Below are 25,114 nucleotides of genomic sequence, written 5' to 3'. Positions count from 1 at the left end.
ATATTCTCCAATTTCTTTCATTTATTTGCAAATGACATAATATCAACAAAATGATATACCCCATGTGTGTACAATGTATCAAAATGCAGTCTGTAAAACATGAAAAATAAAAAAAAATAATTAAAAAAAGGAGGGCAGCTGTCTCCCCATCCCTCTGTGACTTTCTAACAAACCCTAGCCCCAAGTTTGCCACTGCATAGTGGCCAGGTAGGGTTCCCGAACTGGGCACGACAGGGCCCCAGGACAATTGGGTCTGCAGCTGGATTGGAATACTGAGTTTTGGACCCTGTGTGCACTGAGGGCCAGATGTCACTGTGGTTCATATGGCCACTGTGGGAGGACTTGCTGGGCAGAGAAAGGCACAGAAAGAAACTAGGGGTGGGATTTAGCTACCAGTCTTCCTGCTCACAAGATTGGACCTGAGCTGTTTCCTTTCCTGGTATCTTGTGAGTGACTGAGAGGATCTATGACCAGCAACTGTGCTCAGGGTCTCTCCTGCCCCCACTCAAGACCTCTTGGGGGTCCGTTGTAGAGATGCAGATGGAAGGCTAGTCATAAAGACCATGCCCTGTGCAAACATAAAGGGTGCCATTGCTGCTGTCTCCCCATCTGGAACCAGGGTCCTCGGCTCAGACAGGGGCACTGCTCCCTGTGGCCTGGGCTCTAGGCAGGGCAGCACTGGGATCTCTGTCCTACCTCTTCTGTGTGGTTCCAAGCACACAGATTAGAGCACAGCAAGTACTCCCCAAAGAGAAGCTACGCTGAGATCTCTTTCCAAGTCTCTGTGACCAGGAAGCCCAGCAGAGGTAGGCACACCAAGCACCAGGAGGGTATCAGTAGGGACAAAGAAGGGAGGGACAGAGGAAGAACCACCACCTCCAGGCTACCCCTGGGTACCACAGCACCCCTTGACCTGTGTGCAGTATCCGTGTGCTCCAATCAAGTGGGTGGTGGGGACATCAAAGTCCTGGCGAACCCTGGAAAACACAAAAAGCAGCAGCATTAGCAGCCTCTGCCTGCCCCAAGCCTCCAGGGTAAATCTCACTAGGTGCTGGGGTGCTCCCCTCAGGCCCCAGGCTGAGGGTTCCAGATTTAGTAAGAACCTGAGTATCCTGTATTCTGTGTTGTCTGCAGAGGTGGCTCCTGCCCCAAAGGAATTTGAGCCCAAATCACGGTGTTCCTCGGGCAATGGCCTCCATTCTGGCCTCCCCAGCCCTCTGGCCACACGAAAGGATGGCTAGAGAAACCTTATACAGCAGAAAGGCCCTCATGCTGAGAATCCAACTCCTGCGTTCACATCCCAACTACTGCTATTAACAGTAGGGATGGGGGCATCCTCTCCCATCTCTGGGTCTCAGTCTGCCCATCAAGCAGGTGAATGGACTCTAAGAGTCTGAGATGATTTGTATATGGTTTGAGTGTGTCCCCCAAGGGTTCGTGTGTTGAAATTTAATTTCCCTTGTGAGATACTAAGAGGGTGGGGTGGGGACTTAATCCAACTATGGTGTTTAGACACAGGGCTTCTGAGAGGTGGTGAGGATTAGGTAAGGTCATTAGGTGAAACCACCACAATTGAATCCTGGCAATTTTATGAGGAGGAAGATCAAAAGAGACGGGCACACGTTCCCTGTCTCTTGCCACGCGATGCCCTGCACTTCCTCAAGACTCTGCCGGCAAGGAGGCCGACATCAGATGTGGCCCTCAACCTTAGATCTCCAGAACCATTAGCCAAAATAAACCTCTTCTCATTAAAACTTCCACAGTCCGCAGGATGGCGTTACTGGCGACAGAAAACAGACCAATGCAGCCTTCTGGAATTCCAAAACAACAGAGCTACTGCACAGTTCCGGCAACAGGCACCATTCAGGCATCGTTCCCTAAGACCAGGGAGTTGATCAGAGCGTCAAGAAGGGGCTGGCTGCTGGGCGCAGTGGTGCACGCCTGTAATTCCAGCCACTCGGGAGGCCAAGGCAGGAGGATAGCGAGTTCAAAGCCAGACTCAGCAACTTAGCCAGACCCTGTTGCTAAAGAAAATATAAAAAAAGGGCTAGGGATATGGCTCAGTGGTTCAGGGCCCCTGGGTTCAATCCCCAGTACCAAAAAAATAAAAAATAAAGGAAGGGGCGGACCTGCCCAGAGCTGCTGGACCCGGGACCTCTCAGGAGTTTGTTTTCAAAGTCTGGAGCCCCTCCATGCTACCACCGTGGCTCCTTTCTTAGAAGGGGTGCCCCAAAAGACACAAGGCGAAAAGCCCCTTTGACAAAGTAAGTTCCTCAAACCATGAGAAATGATAGGGCTGAGCAGCAGCGGGGACAGAATTCAGGGTGTCTCCCATCATGGGGACTCTGTCACTTGTGGGTGAGGAGGTAATGAACACTAGGAGGCAAAAAGTCCTCCCTGAACTTCAAAACCCTCCTCAGCTTGTCACCATGCTGGGAAGCCCACCATGGCCCCCTGTTCCTAAAAGAAAAGTGCAGCCCCCAAGGTAAATAGCTCCAGGAGACAAAGCATTCTTGTGATCAGAGCCACGTAACCAACAAAGAGTGAAGGAGCTACCATCTACTGACTGCAACCAGCAGATGCACCTTCAACCCTCCAGGACCCCCGTGAAGTGGGAATTACTATCTCTTTTGAGCAGCCCAGAGAGGTGGGCACTGGGGACCAAGCCAGTCCAGAGCACCTGGTTCCCAGGCCCGTTTCCTCCACCACAGCACACGACCCCTGGGGGGGGCACACCACCCACTCAGCACTGTGCCCTGGTCCTGGCCTGCTTCGTTTATCCACACCCCAGAGAGAGCACTGAGCAGCAACCAGGGTTTATAAGGGTTTAACGATCAGAACACTCATTTTTCTTTTTTGGTGGAAGAGAACCCGGTCTTAATTTACGCTTTAAATCTAAGATCTACGGTAAGCTCACAAACCTAAAATACACACCCTGGTCCTGTATCCTTTCCAGACGACTTCAGAAATTCAGGGTCCGCAATACTTGCAGAGATAATGCTTTCTTGTGGTTTTTAGTAACTGTGCCAAATGGGGAAGGTTTATGGTCCACATGAGATGGGCTGGGAGGACCATCGTGGGGGACTGCAGACCGCAAAGGCGTGGGGTCCTCTGGGGAGGCCTTTAGGGCTCACCCACCAGAGACAGCCCAGCAGGCCTGGGAGGGAGTCAGCCAGGGTGACTCATGGAGCACCAACCTCAGCTGGCACTAGCTCAGGCAGAAGAATTGATGGAAACGTTCTCTGCAGCCTATACAAGCATCTTCTGATGAGAAGAAAATAACCTCAAAGGAGTCCTGGGTGGACCGATAAGCATCGCTGGCCTCAGGCCACCCGCAGCTTTCAGAAGCTGTCCGATCTTCATAAGCTCACAGCCGCGTGTTCACCCAGCGGGCTTGAGAGCCTGCGTCAGCTGGGAGCAGAGGGACAAGCAGAGAGGACAATGGGAGGAAATGGCAATTGCATCCTTAGGTGCAAACACGATGGGAAATTCAGACGTGTGCTTGCATCTTAAAAGGGAGGAACATCTGTATTTCACATCAGGGCACTCGAGAGACGCCAAGGAGCAGCTCGTGGCTTCAGAGATTTACAACTTTGGCACATGTGGATGCTCAGGCCTCCCCCAGGGGAGTTCCTGCAGCACTGAGCGCGAGGAGTCCTCGGGTACGGGAACACAGCCTCCGCTCTGCACGGAGAGAAATCAGCTCGCACGCAGGCCCTGCACCAGACCCCGGTTCCAGCCCTGGCCTGCTGGGAGGCTTTGAGCCCCACCTCCCTGGACCTCAGCCTCTCTTTCAGGAGCATCAGGGTCTTGGACAAGAAGAGAGGTGTATTGGGATGAACTGCGCAATCTGCTGAAGTCTTAGCTCCTGCCCCTGCCGCACCCCCACCACATCTACACATGTGCATCTGGAGACAGAGACTTCAGAGGGGTGTATGAGTTAAAATGAGGCTCTTGTGGTGGGTCCTAATCCAATCTGGCTGCTGTCCTTACAAGACAAGATGCCCAAGGAAGTTTGGACACACATTCCCTGGGATGTGCACACACAGAGGAACGACCACGGAAGGCACAGTGGGAAGTGGCCACCTGCAGTCCTGGGGAGGGAGCTTCAGAAGGAACCAAGCCTATCGGCACTTTGATCTTGACCTGCAGACTCTGGAGGCATGAGAAATCAGTTTCTGTGTTTGTGGCACCCAGATGGTGGCACTTTGTGATGGCAGACTAGGACACCTGTACAAGTGGCCCCAATGTCATTTTAGACTCAAATCTATATGCAGAAGCCTGTTTTTATGAAGGGTTGGAGTTACTCCCCTGAAGATGGCGCTGGGCCTTGCCTGTCCTTTTCTCCCTCCATCAGCCCCCAAGACTTCTTGGGGGAACCCTTGGGTGCCAAGCATCCTGGGAGCAGAGGCTGAAACCATGGAAGGGGCCCCCAAGCTCTGGGCTCCTACCCCTTCTGGGTTCTGAGCCACAAACCATGGCAGGCTTTTCCCCAGGACTGACTTACCATCCAGTCTAGTGGGCGGGGGTCCTTTTCACAGTTCTCCTGGGGGCTAGGCTTGGGGACTCTTGAGCTGCCTGAGCAAGCAGGCATAAAGCTGAAGGACAGAAGCCAGGAGACCCAGGAGCCCTGAAGCCCCACCCAGGTTCCACCGGCCACGGCTCCAGTTGACTTGTCCCTTCACCTAAAAGCCTCCCCGTGTGAACGTGGCATTTGGCACAGAAGTTTCTGAATAAGAAGTAAAATATGCCCAAGTGGCCTAGAGGCATGTCCCCAGTGTCTGGCCACTCACCTCAAACAAACGTCCGCAAGACGTGTCAGTGGCCAGCTCAGCCTTGGCCTGACCGAGTGACCTTAGGCAAGTCCTCACTTCTTTCTCAGTCCAAGTCCTCATTTAGAAAAGCAGAGGCCTGGGGCAAGGGATCCCTGGGGACCTCCTGGGATGGAAACAAGTGAGTCTGCTCCCTGACTCTGATCTGTTAAACATCGAGCTTCACATAGGCAATAATTAGCCGGAAGCCCCAACCAGCCATCCTGCCTCCACCTGACCACTGGGACAGCAAGCCCTGAACAACTACGTCCCACTGGGTCAGCTAACCTGGCCCTCCCAGAGGCTGCACCCCAACAGCACTTCCCCACCCACCTGCAGAGGTGGAGCTTCTGTAATAAGCCAAGGGAACCTGGCTATAAAGGCAGGGAGCCCTGGGCTCAAACTCGAGTGCTGTCACATACTTACAGGTTGTCCCCCTCTCGGAGCCTCGGTTTCCCCACCTGCAGTATTGGGTGTGATAACACCTCCTTCTATTATAGATCACTGTGAGAACTGAATGGGATGAACTATATAAAGCACTTGGCATTTGGTAAATGTCACTTCCTTTTTCCTACGATAACAATAATAAAACAAGAAAACAATGACCAAGAGGTCATGATTCCTGCAACCTTAACTATTCGTATCACAGCCAAGAACCCAGAATAAATTGAGACCTCCTAGAGGTTGAAATGTAGCTGTGAGTATCTGAAAAGGATTTGGATAGAGCGGATATTGACTGCTTTCCCAGGAAGGCGGACAGGGAGGGGACGGTGAGTCAGAAGACCTGGGTGTCTGGCCCCCTCTGCCACCTGTGCCACATGGCCTTGGGAAATTGCTTTCTATCTCTGAACCTCGGGTGTGTCTTTCCCTGATGAAGATAACAACAGCCACTCCTGAGGCTTGTTGGAAGAGACCCTGAAAAGGCCTTGCCAACTGCAGAAAGTTTCAGGGCTGGAGAGCTCAGTGTCAATCCCACTGTCCAGGCAGTGAAAACTTGGTGGGAGACTTTGCAGGGAGGAGAGGGACCTGCCTGGAGGAAGGAAGAGAGGAGGAGCCCAGGTTCCACAGCCCCTGGCCAAAGCCCTTCCCAAGCTGCCTTCCGCCTCACCACCCGCCATCTTCCTCTAACTCCAGGACCGCCCCTCCCCACCAGGCCTCCCACAAGCAGTCCCTGCAAACCCTCACCAGTGGCTTGTGTCTGCACTGTCCTTGCTACCTGCTGAGACCCTTGCTGCCCACCCCTCAGAGCCCTCCTAAGTACCTCCTCCTCCATCAAGAGGAGGGATGGAAATGCCCATCTTTCCTCTCCTTACTCCTCCCTTTCCCAAGGGCCCATGCCATCTGTTCTTCATGTGCCTCTCTTGCCCCCCTGGGCAGCAAGGACTTTGAGATGAGGTAATATTGTATCTGTCTGGTCCCTGAGTGTCCAGAATTAGGGACACAGGTGCACAGCAAATGCCACCCCCACCCCCACTGCATCCTGAGCTGCCTACCCCCATCCCAGGAGAGGCTGTGGGTTCTGCAGGCCCTGTGGGACTGCTTCCGGAAGCTGGACTGGGAGGGAGGCAGAGGCAGGTGGAAGTGAGCAGCCCGCCAGCACATTTGAGGCAGGCCTGGCCCAGAAAACCCTTCCAGAAGGTTCGTGGCATCTCCGTCCTCCGGAGGCCCATGGTCTTCATCTGGGCATCTAAGCCCTTCATGGAACAAGAAGCAACAGTCTAGGTGAGGGTCAGAGGTAAGGGATGCCCTGCTACTGAGAGGGTCACTAACCCCAGTGTGGCCTGGGCTTGGTCCCCAGGTGTAGGAGGTGGGTCCTTCCAAACCAGTCTGGGGCTGGGCTGTTAGAATTACTGCCCTCAGCTGGGCCCAAGGGGCACTCGCTGGCTGTGGCTTCTGGGGACCTGGCCGGGCAGCATCAGCTTGCTTCTTTCCAGACCCTGCCAGCTGAAATCAGAAGGAGATGGAGGAGGTGGCCAAGCAGCTGGTTTGGTGCAGGCCTACTGGGGGGCCTCATTTTCCACTTCTATGTTGGCACCCCTCCTCCTCCAGGGGCAGTGATACTGGCATAGGGCGTTAGACCAAGCCACTAGACTGGGGTGATGCGACTGTGTCACTAACTCACCCTTCACTTCTCCACGTCCCCACATCTGTAAAGAGGGATAATGGTCCTAGGCCTGCAGGCCTGTTCCTTGGGTTGCTACAAGACTGCAAAGGCCCAAAGTGGCAGCAAGGACCTGTGTCCAGCTGAGCCTCCAGGCTCACTTTGCTCAGGGCCCAGAGGAAGTCAGCCAAGGGCCCAGGCCCTGATAAGGGGCCTGTGGACAGAAGGACAGAAAGAATAAGGCCTGAGGAGGATGTCTGCCAGTCCATGACACGGCACCCACGCGGATCCCCTTCCACTTGTCATGTTGGTCTGGGACATTTTTGTTGGAAGTGTTAGCATGGACCCTCCCCTCACCTGACTCAGTATTATGGTGGGGATGGGGCTGGCGCTGGCTCAGGAAGTCCCTGTCCTCCTGCTTCCCAGCTACAGGTGAGGAAGGATCCTTGCCTACCCAATCCAACCTCATGTGTGATGGGGAAACCAGGCAAGAGAGGGCCAGGGATCTGCTCAAGGCCACAAAGTCCAGGACTCAGGGCTCCTGGTCTGGGTGACTTCATCGACACCTTAATTCTTCTGGGGTGGAAAAGCTTAAGCAGAGTTCCAAGAACAACGCAGAGCATCCCCTTCTGTTCAGAACAACACATCTGGAACTGAAAAGAACTGGGGATTCTCAATGACAGCTGCCCTGCTAGTAACCTCACGCTACAAACCCCCAGCCAGCAACCTTCCCCAGGGGGTCTCTGGTGGGCGACCACCACCTCTACCCCTGGAATGGAAAGCTTTGTGATCACTTTCCTCCATTTCTGAAAAGAGCCTGTGGGGCCTCTGTCGAGCCCACCCCCAAACCCACATCCACTCTCCTGCATGAGAAACCTCCTACCCCTCTACCTCCTGACTAAGCAGCCTAGCCAGCCTAGGGACTGCTTCCTGAAGACTCCAGACTTCACACACCCCGTGACAGGTATAGCCCAGGCCAGGCCAGGCCATGGGGATGGCACTGGGTGCCCTGCACCTGGCAGACTGTGGAGTTATTGGAGTCCTTATGCAGGAGACTTTCCTACAAACACAGCTGGGAACCAGGGGAAAAGAGTGGGGAGATAGAAAAGGGACACAAATCCCAAGCAGAGTATGTACTTCCTGGATCCAGCCACTCCTGAAGTTCAGGAGTTTGATAACGAATGGGTTAGTGGCTTTGTTTTCTGCTTACACTGGTTTGGAGATAGGTTTCTGTCACCTGCCTTTACAGCCAGTTCTCATAATTGGCATTCATTTCAGGACTATTTTCTTAAAGAATGAAATTGTTAGGTCGTCCCTGTTTTTAATCTCTCAGAGTCTTGAGAGCAAGTCACCACGGTGGGGAAGCTGCGTGGGTCAACCCCCACCCTTTGACCAGTAACAAGCTATCATCTTTTGTGAACTTTTCAATTGCCTTTGGGCAGCTGGACTGGTCGCTGGACTTAAGGTGAAGGGACATTACAAAGGCCTTCTTCCCGAGTTTCTTCCCAAACTGCCTAACCAGGCCCAAGCCACCCGTGAGTATCGGTCTACTGTAAGCCAGGTCTGAGTGACCCTGGGGACTGCAGCTGTGCCCCCTGTACTGGGCTGCCCAGGCCTGTCTCAGAGTTGGCCCTGACCCCAGGACCCCGAGCATCCCTGGACTTATGAGGGCTCCCTGGGGAAGGCTCTAGCCATGCAGGGTGGGAAGCAGCAGACCAAGGAGAGCATGAAATCAGGCATGAGATTTACTGTAAGCAACTGGAGATCTTAAGAAAGAAAATAAACAGCTCGAAATCAAGTGGAAAAAAAATAAACCCTTCACAAGACTGCACACAGCCGGGGTAAACAAACCTCAAAGGCCTGTTCGCAACTGTTCTTTGGAGTGGTTGGGCTGTGCTCGGCGCAGCCTGCATCTGCCACGGCACCCCGCCCTGGCTCTGTTCTGGCTTAGGAATGGCCTACAGCCAGGAGCATTGACTTTGGTGCAGGGCAGCTGCTGGGCTGCAGGAGACATTCCTTGCCTGGAGGGAGAAACCACCATGCCCTCTGTCACACAGGAAGTCACACTCACAATCGTGTCATCCTTCACACCATCTCCAACCGACCATCCACACACCACATCACCTCCCATCCAGCCACAAGTCTCCCGATGCTGCCCATCCACACGCACGTGCGCACACACACGCTGTGACTGAAGGGATCGGGTAGGCCTGCCCAGCCCTCCACTCCGCTTCTCCCCTGCTGAAGAGCATTTGACCTTGGACTCTGTTATCTCTCTCAGCTCCCAGGACATGTTTTCAACTACTGCCCCAAGTGATCACAGATCAGTCGGACATAGCATCAAAGGCTTCTTTGCAGAGCTGACTCTGGGTTCCGGAGAGGATCATCTGCTCCTGAGGTTTTTAAGCTATGTTTGCAGAGCTGGGCTTCTCCAAAGAGGGGTCCCTGGGCAGTGGCGGGGGGCAGGCATTGATGCCCTATTAAGAGGCAGGGACCTCCCCCTTCCCATCACAGCTGCATGCTTCAAAGTCACCCTGTTGTATTCACTTTCCATTGTGAGTTTAAAAACAGATGTTTTGAAAAAAACGAATCAGGTTTTCACTACAAGAAGAGTCTAAAAAGTACCAGCCCCACCCTGACCTGCCAGAAATAAAGAACTAAGACACAGGTTGAGTAGGCTCCGTGGCTTGCAGGCAGCTGAACTGAGAAGGGGACCCAGGCGTCCTGTTGCAGCCTCAAAGCTACCAAGTGCAAGCTTTCCTGTGACTCACCACCCAGCTGGGCTTCTCTGGACAGGCCAAATGGGGCCTGATCAGGGCAGCACCTGCAACTGTCCAGATACCCATGAGGAAAGGTCTTTGCCTGTCGCTCACTGTGCAGCAGCAGGCAGGAGGTGGGTCTCCCAGGCTCAGGACAGTCATTGTTGCCATGGGCGACAGGAAGACTTCAGAGGGCCAAGGTGGGGTGCTGGGGAGCTGAGGGACGCACGTGGTCGTGCAAAGTGACTGGTGGGTAAGGGGGAGAGGATACTTGCAGGGACTCCACTTAGGAAGGGAGAGGACACCTTCTTCATGAGAGACCTCATGAGTGCCAGGAACATGCATGTACCATGTGTGAAGTGGCTTCAGGGGGACTCTCAGGATCTGGCCAGCACTGGGGCTGCTGCTGTCCCTGCGCCCATTGTCATCCCTGTCTTTCCTCCTCAGGAAGCCCCCTGGACCACAGGTGGGACCAGGGTCAGCTCTGCTCTGACGCCCCCACCTTGAGCAGCCATGTGGATGTGAGCACAGTGGTCACAAGGGAGCTCAGATCTGGAGCCCCCGGAGATCTCTGGGCTGCCAGAGCTTGGGTTCTTACCTGAAGCCCTCAGTCTAACCAAATGTTTTCTTGAACTTGAACAAATCAGAGATGGGCGCTCAAGTTCAGCTCTACCCCAGGTCTGAGCTGGGTCTCCCCACCTACCCCTGTGCAGGCTCCACCCAAGCAAGGGTACTTGGTGCCCAGGAAGCCCACTGATGCTCAGGAAGTGACTGCCACTTCACCACATCACCACATCACCACATCACCACAGAGAATTTTAGGACATCCTTTGTTTGTTTGTTTGTTTGGTACTGTGGATTGAACCCAGGAGCACTTACACAGAGCCGCATCCTCAGTCCTTTTTATTTTTTACTTTGAGACAGGGTCTTGCTAAGTTGCGTAGGGTCTTGCTAACTTGCTGAGGCTGGCTTTGAACTTGAGATCCTCCTGCCTCAGCCTCCTGAGCTGCTGGAATTACAGGCATGCACCGCCACGCCCAACTGGCTGGCATATCCTTGTGGCTGTGCCTACTGAGAAGGCCTGGTAGCCTGCACCTGGGGCACCAAGACAAGCCAGAGGCAAGAAGAGGCAGGAAAGGACAGGAGGGTATGGTCCTGCGGTGGCCACTGCTGAAGCTTCCACCCGCAGGCATCATGCTAATCTTCCTCCCTGAGGAAAGAGGGCCAGCCCAGAGGAGCAGCTGGGCCTAACAAGCCTGTCTTACTCTCAAGCTCAAACCTAAAGCTCTGGCATGGACCAGATCGCCTGGGGGTGCCCTGCTTGCCAGGTCCACCTGCTGTGTAACATTGAGGGGAGCCTCCCTGAGCCACAGGGACCACAGTGGCACCTGCCTAATTGGTTGTCGTGAAGGGTCAAGGAAAAGGATCAGACGCACAGGGAGCTTCATATATGCTGGTTACCATTATCCTTACTGCTGATAAGACTTTCCTCTCTATTGTCCCCTAAAGAAGGGGAAGGCGAGACCACAGAGGAATGACAATCAACCTGTGTATCTAACACCATAGCAGGTCTCTATTTGGGGTCCTCTAGAAGGCAGAGGCCCAGGGAGTCCCAGCCGCACCCAGGCACTCAGATACCTGCTTCAGGGTCCTGAGGGAACAGCGAGACTGCATCTCTGTGTGTGTCCATGTGTGTCTGTGTGTGTCTCTGGATGGGTGTCCATGTGCATCTATTCGTGTGTGTTTATGCCTGTGTGGACCTGTGTGCATGCGTGTGTGTGTGCATGTTGGCAGACTGTGACTTCAGGCCATGAGCATGAGGTTGTGCAGGTCTGTGCTGTGGGGTGGACTTCCCACGCCAATGCCCATTAGGTGCCACAATCTGGACAGGGCACCACCGCTGCCCAGATTGGTTGGATGGGACAGGGAGGGGCAGCAGCAGCCTAAGTCCCCCAGCTGACCCATGTCAAGAGTGGCCTGGACATGGGGCATAGAGGCCCCATCTAGAAGGAGAGGGCTGCACACGGGAACCTGCATCTAAACAGACTACCTGTGACCACTCAAGCACGGAGCCCAGACGCAGAGCAGATGGGGAAGCTGAGGCTAGCACTACCAAGCCTGGCCCCCTGAGAGCACAGGCTTCCCCAGCGCAGCCAGAAGACACCCCCACCAACACCTCCTGCCCAGGGATTAGCAAACCAGGCCTAGTGAGAGGGCGGGCGGCTTATGGTCTCCGTGCACGTGAGCCCACGCCAGGAATGAATTATATCATTATGGCAGGATTAGAAGAAAAATGCCATTAGAAAGTGCTGTGCACACACCAATTTAATAAGGTCAGTAGCAGCAGGCAGCAGGCAGGCCAGCGCATGAGGCCCCGCGGCGCCCCCAGCCTCCTCCCGCCTGCAGCAGAGGCCCTGGGGAGCAGCCACAGGCCGGTGGGGCCCAGCCAGGGCAGGAAGGCACACATCTCCTTCTGCCAGGGCCTCTCCTGCCTGCGCACCTCAAAGCTGCCCAGGGACTTCCCACTTCCCCGACCTGCTGGGAGTTGTTCCCAAATCTTCCCTATCAGGCACCCTCCCAAGAAGGTCCCCTCCTCCAGGTCTCCATTCCTCAGCTCTGCTTGCTTGTAAGTGACGGTGCTACCGACTGGCCTTTACCAAGCTATTCCCGTCCTATTCATCTGCTGTGCTCCCTAGTGACAATGCCCAGGTGGTAAATATAGACAAGAGGCCTGGGAGGCTCCTGGGGAAACAGCTTCATTGAAGCTCACTCTAGGGCAGCCTGCGAGTCTGGATGGTGCCAGCAGGGGTCAGGCAGAAGAGTCAGGGCAAGTGGCCTTCCTACCTCTCCCTCTGGGTGCCACCCAGGACTCCCAGGTGGCTGCTGGTGGCTGCAGGACGGCCTTGGCCTACAGAGAGACCCCTGCCCTGAACTCGGGAGCCGCAGTCATCTCCCAGTTCTCAGTCTCATGGTCCAGCTCTGCACATGTAGACAGGATGAGAGCCTTAAGTGTGCACAAGGCAGTCCCAGGAAAGCTGGCCTGGGTGGGGAGGTGCCTCTTGAGTTGCCAGCACAAGTGGGGACACCACAGAGAAGGGGACCCTGGCACATGTAGAAGGGGCCTGCTCTGCTCTTCCACCAGCGCTTCCCGGCCTCTGCTGCCTCACTAAAGCACCAAGCCCCGCCCTGGGCTCTGGGGAAGCGGCACAGGGCAACCCAGAGAGCCCCAGCCCAGGGAGTTGACGAAGATACTCACAGCTCCAGGGACCTGGACAGGATGGCGGACAGGGTGAGCAGGACGCAGCCGTAGGGGCCTGCTTGGAACTGGGAGGGGAGAGAGGGGAGAGGAGTGAGTACCATCTACACACCTCCCTCCCTCAGTCTGACACTCCTTGGGGGCTCCTGGACCTATGGCCTCCTGTTTGGCCCTGGAGGTGCTGGGTGGCCACAGGGCAGACCCCCTGCAATCTCACTAGCCAGATCCCCTCAGGACAGGGCTGTGCCAACTGAGTGACAGCAGGGGCCACCATGGCGCACGTCCATGATGTTGGAGTCCTTGAGGTAGCCACAGCACCTCCATTATGGCACGAAGGTCTCATGGCCACTGTCACAGCTCACACACTCAGACTGGGGTGCACACTCTTTTTTGTCTCTCTACAATGACAGGAGATGAGGCTCGGCAGCTGAGCCACTGGCCCCGGGTCTCACAGCTCCTAAGCAGCACAGCAGGAGTCAGGGACTCTGCCTCACGCTGGCTCCTTCCACAGAAGACTCCTGTGCTTGTGGCGAGGGCAGGTTTGCAAACAGGTCAGACCAGGGTGAGGCAGGCAGGTGGGCCGGGCAGGGCAAGTGAGTGCCTCCTTTGTACATGTTGACATCTTTAGGATCATGGATTATGGATTGGTTTTGACTAATTTTGTTTTTTAAAAAAATACTATTTATATTGATCGCTGAATTTTTGTCTTTGATTTTTTTCTTTTTCTTTTTTTTTGGGGGGGGGGGTGGTCCTAACTCAGGGGCAATGAGCCACATCCCCACTGGTTTTTTTTTTTTTTTTTTCCTGTCTTTTATTTAGAGACACGGTCTCATTGAGTTGCTTGGAACCTCGCTCTGTTGCTGAGGCTGGCTTTGAACTCATGATCCTCCTGCCTCAGCCTCCTAAGCTGCTGGGATCACAGGCATGTGCCACCACGCCTGGCTGAGGGCTGAGTTTTAAATTGTGCAGCCCAAACAAGCATCTTATGCTTCTCCCCCAGTTCCAACCCTGGTTTGGAGTCATTTACTAGAGCCTGGCTGCCTGGGTTTAAATCCTGGCTATGTCACTCTTAGCTATGCGACCGTGGGGATGTTTCTCAATTCCTCTGTCCCCAGTCTTCCCAACTGTAACATAAGACTGATCACAGGAGACCCTCATTGAGTCATTGTGAACACTCAGGGGGTTAACCCTGTAAACACAGTGAGAGTAGGACCCAGCCTCAGTGTTGGCTATTACTCTGACACTGGCTCCGCACAGTCCACCTGTCCCCTGAGCCCAGGGGGCCACAGCCTCTGCAATGAGCCATAATACTTTTGCTCCCTGGAGATCACCATCTCTCAGCTGTAAGTCAATGTGAAGGTTTGATTCATCCCACGCTGGGGATGATGAACCCTGGTTGAAGACACTGCCTGTTAAAATAGTCCATATTCCTGATGTGTGATCAATTTCTTTTTGGATTTAAAATGAGAGGGGGGAAATAAAACCCTGTTTCTCTTAGAACTGTCATGAGAATTCCATTTTTGCCTTTCCTGCAGGAAGCTCAGAGCCAAGTGTGGCACCACCCCATTGGTAACTATTATTGCTCAACTGTCCCGTATAATTATCTTTTCTTTTTCTCAAAATATAGTCTTTGTTTTCATCTAGTAATTCAAGTAGTCAGTTAATCAGTCATCTTTAAAAAATTTACTTAGTGAAATTTCTGAGCCAAGAGGATGCTCCCTGCTAAGGCTGTACTTGTGAATGAGGACACAGATCTGCCCTCTCAGGGAAGTCAGCCGGGAAGAAGAAGAGCGTATGGAAAAAGGTTGGAAAGGGCTCCACTGGGGCAAGCTCATCTGGAAACACACAGACATCAAGCTCGGGGAGGCAGGGAGGCCCAAGGAAGGTTTTCTGGAGGCCCAATGTCTAAACAGGAAATCCAGAGATCAGAAGCGAAGTGAGCAACACTCCTGGCATGGGAAGAACATGCAAAGGCCCAGGAGAAAGAGGGCCAGTTCACTATGCTAGGGCCTAGGAGAGCCCAGTTTGGGGAAGTAAAAATGAAACAAACGAACCCACAGCTATCCTAAATCACCCTTAACTTAATTCTGTGATCTCAACCCAATCACTTCACTTCTGTTGCCCTCGGTTTCCCTATCTGCAAATCAAGATAATGTAGACCCTTCCCCTTGCATATTTCTTTGGGTTATGCTGCACAGTCTGTGAGACAGTGTCTGCAGACATGCGCTGACCACTGCAGAGGAACATTGATGTCCCCGCGAAAGGGGACACGTGCCTGGGGGGACTTGGACCTGCAGAACCCGTGTCACAACTCGGCTGCTGACTTGCATGCTGCCCTAGGGAAGTCACACAGCTGGCCTCGGCTCTGTTTCCCCTTCTGGAGGGCCCACCTACTTCTCTGCCATGGACCCACACCTTGTCTTGAGGAAGTCAAGGTACTTTGGGGGTCTGTTTCCCCTCTGGGTGCCTGTGATACCTACAGACTACAGGACTGAGAGGAGGAAGGACAAGGAAGTCCTGGGGAGCCCTAGCTGGCTGCAAAACTACCGGGAGGGATGGTCACTGTCTGTGTGGGCATTCCCCCCTCCTTGGTCAGCCCTCAAGAGCCCTTACCCTGAGCCCTGTGCAGAGGCTGGGGAGATGAACCCCACTTGGGGCTTTTGGCCCTTGCCAGAACACAACTGAATGGCACCAATATTTCATTTTGCTTTTGAAAACATTTATTAAAATTATCTCATCAAATTCAAGCTGCCAAGACATGGGAGGCCACAGGGCAAGGCGCCGGCTTGAAAGGCAAGCTGGGGCAAGCAAGTGGTCCGGAAACCTCAGTTAGAGGCCGGAAGCATGTCTGGTGCCATGCGGGAAGAAGGGGCCATTCTTCCACCCCAGCTCTGCAGCCCTGGAGAGACCTGAGCCTTCTGAGGGACTCTGACAGGCAGCGGGGCTGGTGGCATCCCCGAGCTGGCCCGGGGCCTGCCAGACACCTCACCCGGAGCTGAGCGGTAATGAAAACCCAGCGAGGAGGCTATTTATTTTGGGCAGAGACGGTTCGGTGTACATTTCCAGGCCTGGCACCAGGAGCCCCTCTGAGACCCAGTCCATGAAAAATGGATTTGGTGAGCCCAGTGCTGAGGCAGCGCCACTGCTTCCAGCAAAAACATCAGTCAAGCTTCAGGGGGAAGACCCCGGCTGCCAGAGCGAGGAGGGCCAAATCCTGAGTGGAGCGGCGGAGCCCCAGAGCCAGAGCTGGCCAGGAGGCAGACGGCTCGGGGACCGGAGGCCTCACGGAAAGAAGGGGTCTCTCTCCCTGCAGCAGCCACCATCTCCAAACCCCTTCCACTGTCACTGTCACTGAAACCCAGGGACACAGGCCAAGGGACAAGGCCCAGGTTACAGGTCAGGATACAGAGGTTCTGGTGCTGTGGGGCAGTTACGAGGCCTCTGAAACTCGGGCCACTTGAGTGATTCCCCGGAGCCCCTCCTTGGTCCCCGGAAGCCTCACCAACCACTTCCCTTACCTGACCTGGGTGGCTCCAGGCCCTGCCTCATCTGAGGATGTGATGTGGGTGACCTCAGTCCTGGCCAACCTGGTGGTGTCCAAACTCTGGTGTCATAAGGCTCTCAGGTGCACTCTGGGTTTAACAGGAGGCCCCCTTTCTGCCCATTCAGACTGCCTGCACTCCGTTTGGAAAACTTTCCTCCCCGCTGTTTAAGGTTCTTTGAGAACCCTGATTGCAGCTGGAAGCTGCAGTCTTTCACCTTCCAGATGAGGAAACTGAGATCCAGAGACATTTACAAGACTGCATATGGGCAAGCAATAAGCAAGTGTGGGTCCCCTGACCCCAGACCTCCAGCACTCAGGCAGGGTGGGGAATTAGTAGTCAGCCCCTTGTTATTACAAGGAAGAGCCAGAGAGAGCCAGGGCCTGGAGCAGTTGGATTCAACCTGGGCTCCTGACTCCTGGGCCAGGACCCCCAACACCCCACAGGGCGAACAGAGTGGCCCATGCAAAGAGGAAGCCCCCCCAAAGGTGGTGACTGTGCCAGGCCTAGCTCTTCCTGGGCCTGAGGACTGGCTCTCAGCTGTGTGGAACCGCATCACAGTTGTGGGATGACAGAATTTCAGGTCCCGAGCCCCACAGGGGACCCACCTTCCTCCCCTTGTTCTCAGGGCAGCCCCCTTTAGAGTCTCGGGAAAGTGCTGGGAGGGCATCTGACAGCAGGAGCTTCTGGCCTGGTACCACTTCTAGTGAGTTCTTCCACCCTCCCCATCACCACCCAAGCCCCCAGCGCCCTCCCTGGGGGCTAGTGGAGCAGAGGGTGAAGGGGAGGTTGGGAGGGCTGCCTGCCCCCAGGAAGAAGGCTTAGCCCTCTTTCCTTCCCTCCATCCCGACCCTCATGCATCAGGACCATGAGGCCTGAGGCTGGGGATCTCAAAGGCCGCGGGTCTCCTGGTCTCACGCTGTACCATTTCCCTCTTATTTTCACGTGTCTATGACACACCCATCCCAAGGTCACCCCAAACCATGGTGACGATGGACACTGACGATTAAAGATGACATTACTCAAGGCCCAACACGCTGCACAAGTCCTGAGGAAGAGGCCATTATTGCCTGTTCAGCAGAGGAGAAACTGAGGCACGGAAGAGCTCTGCATGCGACCCGAGGTCTCAGAGCTAGCACAGATAGGTCCTGAGGCCAAGTCCTCTGCCCTAGGAGATGTGGCCGCCTCCTGCACGAAGCCAGGCTGCTGCAGCCCCACTCAGGCCTCCCTGGTTCGCTGCTCCTGGCCCTGGTTGATGGTCAAGAGTGGGTGTACAGCTTTCCTCTAGCAGACTGGATACCGCAGGGTCCCTGCCTGGGCCAGCCTGGCCTCCCCAGGATGGCAGGTAAGGTCCTGTCCCAGCAGGGTCCCCATGGGCACTGACCACCCTCCAACCCTGACCTGGAGGTACTTGGCCTCCCAGCTGGGACCTGCCCCAGTGACACAGAGCTCAGAGCTCCAGAGGCAGGTGCTTGCTCTCAGACATGGAGAGAGCTCTGTGTCCACCGTCTAATAGCTGCTTCTGTTCCTTCCAACCCCACCTGTCCTAGCCCTGCTTTCTGTAGCCCCAGGGGTGGCTTGTGTCCATAAGCAGCCTGCAAGGATGAGATGAAAAGCCTGGAGCCTCTGCCCCAAGTCCATGCTTCTCCAGGCCACATTACCCCTCATCCTCAATGCCACCACCCAGAGGCCCATGTGCCCTCCTGCCACCTTGGCTGATGGGAAGGACAGCTCCAGGTCTCCAGCATCCCTTCCACCATGAAATTAGAAGACTCAACACTGCCCATCCCACAAAAAGAAGCCGTGGTTCCTACCTGATGAACGCTGTACTGGAGGAAAGTCACCAGCTCCTCGTAGCAGGTCAAGCTGTGCAGTGTGAGCTGGGGAGGAACACGCGGGGTGAGCTACCATTTCCCCTGGGTCACACCCCATCCCAGTCAGCCCCTGCAGCCCTGGCTTCAGCGGCCACACACCATACCGGGACCCTCCCTGGGCTGAGAGTGGCAACCTGCGGAGCTGGCACTGGGTCATGCCCCACATCGGAGTGCAACTCAGGCTGCCGGGCACGGCCAGGGTCTCTGGAGGTGAGTCTGCCCAGCAGCAGCCCTGAGACCACTCTTACTGGCTGCACGTCCCAGGTCGTGGGACTAAGCACAGCACCCAGCACTGTGTACGACCCCAGGGAGGGCTGCACCCTGAGTGCCAATCATGACTGAGCAGAGTCCAAGGGTCGAGGGAGCTATCACATCCAAATCAAGTCCCTTTGTTTCCTCAGGCTGGTCAGGGATGGGGGTGGTGCTTAAAAAAAAATCAGCCAAGTGAGGCCCTTAATTAGGGTCCTAGGGTCATACTTGCCCGAAGCTAGGTCAAAGGAAATAAGTGGGTTAAAAGAAAATTCTAGCTGGGCATGTGGTGCATGCCTGTAATCCCAGCGACTCAGGAGGCTGAGGCAGGAGGATTGTGAGTTCAAGGTCAGCCTCAGCAACAGCGAGGTACTCAGCAACTCAGTGAGATCCTGTCTCTAAATAAAATACAAAATGGGGCTGGGGATGTGGCTCAGTGGTTAAGCACCCCTGGGTTCAATCCCTGGTACCATTAAAAAAGAAAAGAAAAGAAAGAAAATTCTAAAGAGATGGCAGGTTTTTTTTTTTTTTTTAATTTCACTGCTTTCATGTTTTCAAAATAACAAACCATACGTCTCATTTTTTTCACTCTCACTGACGTCTGTCTTCATGGCCAGAGCTCCATGCTATCAAAGTCCTTCCCCACTTTCAGACTTCCCCCACTCTGCAGCCTGGCCCCACCGCAACACCCTCCCACAAAAGTCCTAGGAAAGAACCTGCAGAAAGAGGAAGAGGGACCCTGGAGGACAGGGGCTCAGCCCAGGGTGCTGCGTATAGGCTGCTGGGGACCCCGGGCCTGAACACCTCTGAGGTGACAGGATCACTGGGCTCCAGGCCGCAGAGCCAGCTCTGGCAGGAGCCCACCCCCAAAGCCAAATGCCTCTGCCCCTCCCCAACCCCGGGGTGTACGCAGTGGGCACGGGCTGCAGGAAGGGCCCGGGCTTCCCCAGCTGGGGGAGGATTTACTTATGGGAAAGGAGACAGTCCCCAAACAAAGCCAAAGGCTGCGTGATAACTTTCCAGAAAGCCGTACTGTTTCTAAGACTCCATCTGCTTTGTATTTCCCCGTTGGACTGAACTGCTCGGTTCCCGAAGCCCTAAAAAGGAAAGGAAGGTGCGTGAGTCCTCTGCCAGGAAAAGACGGGGCCTTTGGCCAGCCCAAGACCACGCGTGTCTTCCAACGAGGACAAATGGAAGGTGGCTGCAGAGGACAGAAGGAGCCAGAGGGGTCCCGGCTTTCCCTGCTGGGAACTCATCCCCTAGCCCGGGTCCAGAGGACTCATGGGGAGCAGGGGGGACGGAACGAAAGAGTGGGAGCTGGGCTCCCATGTCCTGACAGAGGGAAGCCTGCTTCCCACCACAACTGACCAGGGCCTGTGGACGGGAATGTTGGCTGGCCCTGGCGTCCACTGATGGGAGGGATCCCGACTCTGACTCTGGAGCCTCCCCCTGTGACCCCTGGGTAACTTCCCTCGGTGTGCAGACCAGTGTGGCACGGGCTTGGATTTGGGACTGACTGTATCACTAACTGCTGTGTGACCCTGGACTGGCCACCTTCCCTCTCTGGGCTTGTGTTTCTGAATCTCTGGAGCAGGGAGGAGTCCAATTTCCTGCCTCATCTGTTCTTAGGGTTGCTGCATAGATGCTAAGGGCCTAGGTTAATAAGCTTCCTGGAACACGGGTACAAAAGACAGGTCATGGTAACAAAAGAGCAACAGTAATGGTGACAGATACCTGACCTCCACTTATGTGATGCTTCGTGTGTGCCAGACACTGTCCTAAGTAAAGGGACTTACAGCAAACTAAGCCCTTCATATTTATTATTTATCACCAAGTTATAGTGATAAATGATTCAGATAAATAATGTTATTACATTTATTACCTATCATTTATTTATATTGAATCATTTAGTTCTCACAACCATCCTATTAAGTAATCATTACTATCATCCTCATTTCCTAAACAAGTAAACATGAGGCACAGAGAGGTTAAGTCAGTTGCCCAAGGTCACACGGCCAACAAGCAACAGCTTCAGAGTCCCTTCTCATAAGCACTATGCTACGGTGACCAACGTGCACCCCAGAGTGTGGTCCTTGGCCCCCAGAATTACCTCCTTTGTTAAAGCTAAGCCACACAGTCAGGACAAAGTGATGCTTCCACTCTGACGGTTCAGGCAGAAGAGCCAGTCAGTCAGCCATGTGGACTGTGTGGGGCCAGATGGAGGCCACAGGGAAGAGCTGAGGTGGGTCAGGGCCTGGGCTCCACAGTCCCCTGCTCACCTCTCTGAGGCTCCTCCTCGATGGATGTGAAATTGGGCACTAGGAAGAGCAGCTGGGTCCACCCACAGGGCCGTTTCTGAGGCCTCTGGGAATGCGGAGGGAAAGTGGGTACCCGGGTCTCGGGTTCTCCAGAGGTTCCCAGGGCTCTCCGGGGAGGAAGGCCACACAGACAGGAGCACCCCTTCCCAGGTGGGAGCTGGAGCCCTGGCTGTCGGCAGAGCCGGGCAGAAGGCCTGGGGCCTGGCCCAGCCCGGGCTCCCTGAAAACATGGTCCTGACACCCCATAGGCAGGGGAGCCCCAGACAGCTGGCCTGCCGCACGCCAGCAGCCACCGTAGTGACGTACGTGGCCCTCAGAACCACTTACAGTGCGACCACGGCTCGACGTCGGTCACCAGCCCGCCACAGGATGTCTGCGATGGCCAGGGCGAGGCAGCGGGTCCTGTGGGCGTCTGAAGGCTGCAGCTGCCTGAGGACAAGAAGGGAAGGCTTGACGCCCAGGGCACACGCGGAGGTGGCCCCCATGCAGATGGCTCCTCTTCTCCCCCGTCCCCCGAGGATCACTGCAGCCCAGGGACAGGGGACTCCGTGGCCAAGCCCGGTAGGAAGGCCCTCTGTGGACGAAAGCAAGGGAAGGCCCAGGAGTGGGGTACTGGGGAGGCCGTCGAGGCACTGGAGCGGGGACCCAGGAGGCCTGGCAGGGCCTGGAGGAGTGCTGGCAGTTCAGGAGAGCCGATGTGGCATGGTCTAGGCACAAAAGAGCTTCAACCAGCAGAGCACGCCTGAAATTCCAGATACTCAGGAGGCTGAGGCAGGAGGATCGCCAGTTGGAGGCCAGGCTGGTCCACTTAGTGAGACACTATCTCCAAAGAAAATACAGAAAGGGCTGGGGATGTTCTCAGTGGTAGAGGTTTCCCTAGCATGTACAAGGCACTGGGTTCAATCCCCAGCACCACACACACACACACACACACACACACACACACACACAAATTGCAGAGTTCTCTTGCAATAAAAATGGTGACTAAGAGGTTCCTGGTGCGTGGAGGGAACGAGAGGGAGGATGGGAGACAACCAAATATAGACCTTTCTTTCCATTTGACATTTCCAGGGCTTGTTAGACCTCTGTCTGGCCATCTCCTGCATACTGGGAATATTTTCTATATTCATCCAAAAGTTAGTGGGAATGGTTCTCTCTTCCTAACAGACAAGAGGGTTTGATGAAGAATCCGCTGGGGGTCAGAGGAGTGCAAAGTGGGGGATTCCAGGTTTCCAATCACCGAATCTCATCTGAGCTCCAAACCGCAGCGTGTGTAAGGGAGAAAGAGTACTAGGATCTCCCCGTCCTGTCCAGGGCAGAAGGGAAGCAGGAGACCAGGGCATAGCCGCAAGCCATTGCTGACCAGGGGCTGGGACACAGAGCTAGGGACCCACAGACAGGTTGTTGTGGCTCCACTAAGGTAAAACGAGAGGTCATAGGACATGGGCTCCCTCAGTTTCCCCATCCAGAAACTGACCATGACAGTCACTCCTCCCTGCTAGCAATGGAACTTTAAATGAGATGATATCTGGGAGGTTCCTGACATGGGACCTGGTACCGTGGTTCCTATTACTACTGTCCTTGTGAAAACCTCAAGTCCCGCTTGGGTCGAGTCCACAGAAGGGGGGACTCGCAGCATCCCGCGTGAACTTGGCACCAAGCTCCTGCCACGGGAGACCCTTCAGATGCCAAGAGACGGGCACTCAAGCACTTAGGGAAATGACCCAGCACACCGCCTGGTCCTTCGGGCTCAGGAAGTCCATCATGTTCCTCACAGGAAATGGTTATGGTGCTATCGCCAAACCGGACGACCCGAGCTATCAGGAGCCCTGGCCCAGGTCACCGCTGACTAGGAAAACAACGTTGAGAAAACATTGCGCTAGGTTTCAGGAGAGGCCACGCCAAGGACAAGGGGGCCTGGAGAGCAGAACTTGTCGGGCAAAGGAGAAAGAAGTGAATGTTTGTCTATTTGGAATCAGAACCCACGGATGTGGCCTCAGTCGTCCCCACGGCTCCCGTTCGTTCCATGTCCCGCCACGTTCTGCTGCTTGCACGTCCAGGTTTCACGTCCCTCCTCCTCTGGGGCCCTGTCCACAGCTCAGCTGTTCAGATGGTGCCTGCCAGCGTTTCTGCTCCCTCCTGCCCACCTCCAGCCCCATCACGGCTACTCACCGTGTGCCAGGAGGGGACCTCTTCCCACACAGTCCTCCCAGCGTAGCCAGCGCTCCCCAGTAAAACCTGTAGCCTGGGCAGGCGTGGGTCCCACCTGTGCCGGAAAACCTCGCATCTGAAATCCAGGGAAGCCCTTTCAAACCCTGTGCTCTACGCCCACCGACTGGAGCAGGTAATTCTCCATTAGAAACGTCAGTGGAGCCACGAGGAAGGTCTAAAAGGCCAACACACAACAGAGACCGTGTGGAATGCAGCCTTGGAATCATCTCTTTAGAAGCCCCCGTTCCTGCTGATGGGCAGAATCAGCCTCTGGGATAGGAATCCCTTGTATTTCTCCTTTGCTAGCAAAGCAATAAAACTTCTTTTCCCTTTTTCTCAAAAAAAAAAAAAAAATCAGTCCATCAATTAATTAATTAATTTAATTTAATTTAATATAAAACGCCAACACATACTGAGTATGTGTGATGTGTTATATGTATCCTGACATCAAATCATGAAAACAACCCATGACCTAAGACCCATTATTATCCCCTTTTAAAATGCGGAGACCAAGGCCCAGACACTACCTGATCTATCCAAGGTCATACTGTTGGTAAGAACTGGGAAAGAATAAGTGTTGAAGGAAGGTAGGAGGGCCAGGAAGGCAGAACCAGCTGTCTTGGGCACTTGGTTTTAGGAGTCGATGTCCCTTTGCCTCGGAGACTGTCTAACACATCTCCCTGCCTCCTCTTGACCCTGGGAGGGAGCCGAGAGCTCTTACTCCTGAGGTGATCCAGCTCCCTGATCTTGGGGGCTTTGCTGGCAGCCGCTCTGACCTTCCCTGTCTCTACTCCTAAGTCATTCTTTCCATTGGCTTCTGTGGAGTAACTTCTGCAACCTCTGCACCTTCCCTGGGCCTTCCCTATCTTCCGTTTGAGACGTGGCTTTCCAGCAAAGAGCAGAGCTGGGGCGTGCAGCGGTCAGCAATTAAGAGACCTGGGTTTAACTCCTGACTTACAGGCCTGGGGCAGCCCCACGCCACCCTGGCCTCCCTTCCCACCCAGAAATGTGGGCACTGAGTCAGATGCCCCTGACATCCTCCAGTCTTGCCATCTGTCACGTAACCTGCCCCCACGCTGACAGGGCTTGAGTGTGTGTGTCCCGCATGCAGTGACAGTGGAAGTTGCCTGAGTCTGCACCAGGCACACTCTGTTCACCAGACAGCTTGGTGCAGTTTTCATGGGGACACCATGGTGACTGTGGAGGTCCTGTGTGGCCTGAGCAGCTGACACCCATCTGCCACGCTCCTACCAGGAATCTGGCACCTGGCCAGGCTCTTAGGCCAGCCGGAGTTTCCTTAAGAGTCCAATTCCTCCAGGAGAAGTGCAGCATGAAGAGATCTGTCTAGGGAACGGGCGGGCAGGGCCACAGTACATCCTGAATTTGTCCAAGTGTTTCAGAGAGAGAAGACGCATTTCTACCCCAATTATCTCAAAATAGCCTCACCTGTCCACTCAGATGTGCCTGTGTAGACAGAGTCTATGGGGAGTTCAGGAGACAGTTGGCCAATGTGTGCAGGCCCAAGGAGTCCCTGCTCTTGGTTCCCTCCCAGGGTCAAGAGGAGGCAGAGAGATGGCCAGCCTGGGGCCACAGGCCCTGAGTTCCAAATCCAGCGCTACCACCAATGACCAGAGGGCCTCCTCTTCTCTGAGCCTTCAGTTCCATTTCAGAGGGCAAGTGGGAGCAAGAGGATGACATCCTTGATTCCCCACCACCACAACAACTGTGGCGGCCTCTGCAGGGCCTCCCTCTCCAGAACCCTCTCCAGGCCTGCGGGCATTGAGAGCCTGTCTCTTCCCATGAGCCCAGCCGCCCCAGCCCTCCCCGAGTGGAAAATCACCGAGGCCTGCTGCCCAGCTCTGCCTGGCTGATGGAAGAGAGGCGGGCTGCTCCTGATAGATGAGTCTTAATGAAGCCAGACAGTCCTGCGGGAAAACAGCCCAGCTGCCAAGAAACCTTTACTTCAGCATGGCTTCCCTGGAGGTGCCAGTGC

At 54.8% G+C, this 25,114-nt stretch overlaps 1 protein-coding gene across 2 annotated transcripts in view; it reads right to left on the bottom strand.

The window, feature by feature from the left end:
- Positions 1-25,114, bottom strand: part of Mindy4 (MINDY lysine 48 deubiquitinase 4) — a 116,580-nt gene that overhangs the window by 17,614 nt on the left and 73,852 nt on the right. The window contains exons 10-14 of one of the 2 annotated variants that reach the window (XM_047562067.1): positions 21,238-21,339; positions 19,559-19,689; positions 18,284-18,349; positions 12,928-12,995; positions 914-977 (exon numbers count right to left, since the gene is read on the bottom strand). In XM_047562067.1, coding sequence (XP_047418023.1) covers positions 960-977; positions 12,928-12,995; positions 18,284-18,349; positions 19,559-19,689; positions 21,238-21,339 — 385 coding nt within the window. In that variant the 3' untranslated portion in view covers positions 914-959. The remainder of the gene's footprint in view (positions 1-913; positions 978-12,927; positions 12,996-18,283; positions 18,350-19,558; positions 19,690-21,237; positions 21,340-25,114) is intronic. The other variant, XM_047562066.1, reaches the window with a different exon arrangement.

The sequence above is a fragment of the Sciurus carolinensis genome, chromosome 8 (assembly GCF_902686445.1).
Source record: "Sciurus carolinensis chromosome 8, mSciCar1.2, whole genome shotgun sequence".
In the NCBI taxonomy this organism is placed as follows: Eukaryota; Metazoa; Chordata; class Mammalia; order Rodentia; family Sciuridae; genus Sciurus; species Sciurus carolinensis.
The sequence above is the reverse complement of the archived record's forward strand: the minus strand, read 5'-3'. Positions and strand labels throughout refer to the sequence as shown.